This window comes from Ammodytes marinus (assembly GCF_949987685.1).
Source record: "Ammodytes marinus genome assembly, chromosome: 2".
Lineage (NCBI taxonomy): Eukaryota > Metazoa > Chordata > Actinopteri > Uranoscopiformes > Ammodytidae > Ammodytes > Ammodytes marinus.
Genome location: NC_137231.1, coordinates 34,947,378 through 34,952,542, shown reverse-complemented (window position 1 = coordinate 34,952,542; position 5,165 = coordinate 34,947,378). Strand labels below are relative to the sequence as shown.

The window sequence follows — 5,165 nt, the reverse complement described above, 5'->3', positions numbered from 1 at the left end:
ATTTTGATTTGACTCACTGGTTTCTTTAGAAGCTGCAGTTTGTTGTTTTGTTTTCAGTATTTCAGTCAGTCAGTGTTGGTGAGGACCTACTTTGCTGAAATAGATTCATGTGTTTTAGCTATCTCTCTATACATGGGCTCATGATAAACGAGTCTCTACCTGTAATCACATCAAATTCTCCCATATGGTCTCAGACTGATGCAGCAGCAGTTAAGACAGTAGCTCTATGACATCATGTTGCCAACAGTATTTCCTTTTAAAACTGACACATACTAGTACACATTAAATGGAACATGACACTAGTGTAGCTACATTCATCTTTGCGATTTAACAGAAAGCAAGACATAATAAAAGCATGTTACCCATTGACAACATCACAGGTTTAAAAACATCAAAGTCATTAGGAGTTCTCAGGAAAATCTTAAAAGTCTTACACAGATTAAGATGTTGAACACAAACGTTGGTAAAATCAAAATCGTAAAAAATCAACAATATAACTCAAAGCTATGCTTAATGAGGAAATAACGAGCATTTCCATACACATAATACAAAGAGAACTCAACAGATTGGGACTAAAGAGCTGTGTAGTCTTAAGATAACCGCTTATCAGGAAAAATTCTGCAATTTGCTAGGGAGCATTAAGATTGGATTTAGGAGCAATGGAAAAAAGGTTGTGTGGCCTGATGAGTCCAGATTCACTTTTTTCCAGAGTGATGGGTGCATCAGGGTAAGAAGAGAGGGGGATGAAGTGATGCTCCCATCATACCTAGGGCCTATGGTACAAGCCTGTATTGGCAGTGTACCGTATGATCTGGAGTTGCTTCAAATGGTGGCCTAGATTCAGCAACCTTATGTGCCAAAAAAAAGCTTATGAAAACGATGCCATGGCGAATATGTGGAGTATCAAAGCCAAAGGTGGTCCAATGAAATATTAGAATGTGTGACTTTTCTAGCCAGGCAGTGTATGTTCTTTTTTCCAGGTGGTCAGACAATTAAGCAATTGTCTCTCTTGTTTTTTTCTTCCAAGGGTTTTAGCTTGTCTTCGAGTTCTTGTCTCAGTTTTTTAATTTCTTCCTGACTTTGTTCCCACTGTTGTTTACCCATAATCTTCATCAGTTCCATGTCTTCACTTAGTTTTTTGTTGATATTCTCTGGCACCATCTGTTCCTTCTTCAAAACATTCTCCACTTCCTTTGTCCATTGGAACATCTCAGTGCTGTAGCAGCTGCCACCATTTTTCTTCACCATCATCTCGATTTTGGTCAGCAGCTCACCGACTTGAGAGCGGTTTGTCTTATCTTTGTTATTGAAGACGTGGCATCTGCCTCCACAGTCTTTTATGAGTTGTTCAAAGCCATGCCCCTTACTATAACTCTCAATAGACTGATCTTCCAGTTCTTCTCCTCTGGTGAATACAATGATGATGAAGTCTTCAGACTTCTTGCCAAAAACCCTCTTGATCAGTTCCACAGAGTGATTCTCCTGTGTTGTGATGTTCCCAATCTGCAGCACCAGTAAGAACACATGGGGTCCAGGAGACAACATGCTGATGCATTTGTGAAGCTCCTGTTGAATTTGACTGTCTGACAGAGTCGTGTCAAACAAACCGGGGGTATTAACCATAACAACAGACCGCCCACCGACCTCTCCTGTTGCCTTCTCACACGTCTCGTTGGCTGGCTTTGGGGCGATTTGGGGTTTGAAATGCTGTTCGCCCAAAATGGTGTTTGCTGTTGAACCCTTCCCACTGCCAGTCTTCCCTATCAGCACCATCCTGAGACACTCTGTGCTCGGATTATCATCTTCACCTCCCACATCACTTTTCTGTTTTGCTTTCTGCAGTTCAGCTTTAAGTCTTGCAATGGTCGTCTGCTGCTCTACAATCTTTTTCATCTGAGCCTTTGTGAACATGTCTTTTGTGAAGCATTTGGATCCTTTAAGTATCATTTCTTCCAAATCATCCAAAAGCTCTGGGATCTGTTGCTGGTCCTTGATGTTGAGAACAGCATATCTTCCTCCACAGCTCTGACGGAGCTCCTTGATCTCCTTGTTTTTCTGTACAAAGTCAAAAACATCTGGAGCTGTAGGATCTGACTCCACAGTGAACAGAGTCATGGTGAAGTCATTGACCCGAGAGCTAAATATGTCCTGGATGGTTTCTAACTCTTTCTTGTCTTCATCAGTGAGGGGACCCACGCGTAGCACAAGAACGAAGGCATGGACGCCCTCAGGATCACAGAGGGAGATACACCTGATTGATTCCTCCATCACTGTGTCCAGAGATTTCCCATAGAAGGCAGGCAGCTCAACCAGGGTAACCGAACGTCCACTCACCTGTCCCTGATGTTTAACACATTCTGATGAGTTGGAGACTGAATGAAGCTCTGTCTGACCTAAAATAGCCTTAGCTGCTGAAGTCTTTCCTACTCCTTTCCTCCCAAACAGAACCAGGTTTAAGGCTGGTTTGATGTATTCAGACTCAGCCTTTTGTTTCATGCAACCTGCATCCTTACCCTCAGACACCTTACAGGTAACATGCTCTCCATTGTTCTCCTTTGCAGTTTGACCCAGGCGTGTTAACAGCTCTGGAAGTTCAAGGTACTTCTGCTCTAAGAATCTGTAGTTACACATTCTGATCATGTCTTTCAAGGGCTGGTATGGTACATGTGTGTCCCTGAAACCTACACTCTTCTCTCTGGGTGTTGATATCAGAACAAATGAATGATCAAATGATTTATCACTGAAAAGTTGAAGGACTTTGCAAAGTTTCTCTTTTTGATGCTCAGTGAAGTCTTCAGGCTGTAGAACCAACAGGAACACATGAGGTCCAGGAGCAGAGAGACTCTTACAATTGTTCACATGTTCTATCAGTTTCTGTTGGGAGACGTTGGGATGCAGCAGATCCGGGGTGTTGATCAGAACTATTTCTTTATCCTTAAAGTTTTCTTTGAATCTCACAAAGTCTGGTTTTCCCTCAGAGTTGAACTTATTTTGTCCCAATATTAAATTCCCTACTGAACTCCTCTTAGACCAGCTGTTGCCCAGCAGAATGACCATCAGTTCAGACACTAAAAAGAAGAAACCAAATGAATTAGAAAAACATACTCAGAGTATACCAATCAAAATTATACAATATGATTCATTACCAACAAGGTGAAACTTTAAATGTATGCTTTATCATTTTGAAACTTCCAAATCACCAGTGAGCTTGCAAATATTTACTCGAGAATAAAATAATCCTAACTGAGTTCAGTATTACTCACTGAAAGGTGGCAGAAATTCAAAACTTTTACTCCGCTTCACAGGTTTCAGATCATCTGTCACTGACAGGATAAAGAACATTTGATTTATTCACATATATTTTTTACTTTCATAGTTGTTTTCAACTTCATTGTTAAAATTAGATAAGAAAAACAAGAGCAAATCAGACGCATGCAAAGAGTTTCTGAACCAGACCAAGGACCAGAACCAAAGGCAAAATTAAAATTAGACAAATGGAGAAGTTTATACCACATGATACATGACAAAAATCTAAATATTTTATCCCAGAATTCAGACACCTTAGGACATGGCCAGATTGATTACCTTGTCACCTTCCCCATATAGTTAGCGTAAAACTGGTAAGATTAAATGTAAGAATTATTCTTACCCTGGACCAAAGAACAAAATATTTTGATTTTGATTAAATGGTTCAAAGCTTTAGAATATGAAATATAGAATTAAATGTGATATATAATGGGTGTACATTTTGCAATATATGCAAATGTATTAAAAAATTAAATCTTATCATTTACTTAAGTATTCATAGACTTTGATGTGGCAAATTATTGTAATTACTCAGAGTTCAACAAATCAGGAATCTTACTATAATATAGTTATATCATGGTTATGGTTATAATAATTAACACAAAACAACTTTAAGCAGAAGTTGACCGAGTTCAGGTACCAGATTACTTTTAGTGCAGAAATAAGAAAGGACAGTTCTTTTGTGCAGATGGTGAAAGCAGACGCGTGTTATCCAGAATAATAAAGTCTGACTGAACTGACCTCTTGCTGCAGTCGCCATAGTGTCACTCTGCTGAAAACATCAGACACAACTGGAGACCAACTCCTGGGTTTGGGAACCTAAAGGGAGGATTGCATCAGATATTAAATTATCTTGTTTGTCAACTTGTCATCCCCCATCTGCTGCAGCCTAATGTTACATCATATTTCAATGCGAAGCTACTTTGTGTAGTTCTACCATTTGACATAAAACTGCATATTATAAACTGTATACCAATATAATAATCATTATACACTTACAGAGGGTCATCAATACAGAACAGAAAATCATCAGCTGCCCTCGCAAAAGGTTCAAAGTTCAGTCAGCTTTATTGTCAATTGTAAAATATGTTCCAGACATATTGAGTAACTGAAATAACATTTGTCTCCGACCAACGGTACAATAAGAGCAAAAGGATACAATTTGGTAAAATAAGACAAGTAATATTTACACAAAATACATTCTAAATAGTGCAAAAGGTAAGGCGAAACAAAACGGTATATATCAAATTAAAATTAAATAAGTAAATCAATTGAAATGTGCATCACTCCTGCCATCACTCCAAGATATTTCAAACACACACATCCACTACACATCACAGACTCTTCCCACCCTGGCCACCACTATAACGTTTGCCCTCAGGGAGGCAGTATAAGTCAATTATATCACGAACCACCATAACACAAACTTTTTCCAGCAACAGGTCATATCAGCTGTCATTAAATAACGTTCTATAATGGGCTGTAAAAGTGAAACAAAGTTCAATAGATTAGAGGTAACTGAATGTTTTTGATATGAATTATTCTTCATTATTGTGTCAACAGTCGATTTACTCTAAACAGCATTCTTATTTTGATCATTCTGATTTTACTGAAGTAGATTAAATAAGCACAATATGGCATGTGTGCTAATCGATAGTTTTAGTCTTAAAACAGAAATGGTTATTTATGTACTTTATATAACCAAACATGCATCCTAACTGGAGGCTGTCCTTTCAAATTAAAATACACTGAGACTAAATATCTGATCTATGTAGATATAATGAGAATTGCTTTCTAAAATGAATTGCCCAAGAATTGCTGGAATTTTTACAGTTAAAAAAGTATATGCCCACTAATGA

At 38.3% G+C, this 5,165-nt stretch overlaps 1 protein-coding gene across 1 annotated transcript; it reads right to left on the bottom strand.

The window, feature by feature from the left end:
* Positions 1–984: 984 nt before the first annotated feature.
* LOC307257236 (GTPase IMAP family member 8-like) lies at positions 985–4,066 on the bottom strand (the record flags this gene model as incomplete). The annotated part of the gene is made up of 2 exons (XM_080036407.1): positions 985–3,068; positions 4,048–4,066. 2 exons carry the CDS (start codon positions 4,064–4,066, stop codon positions 985–987), a joined length of 2,103 nt encoding a protein of 700 aa, XP_079892533.1.
* Between the last annotated feature and the right edge of the window lie 1,099 nt (positions 4,067–5,165).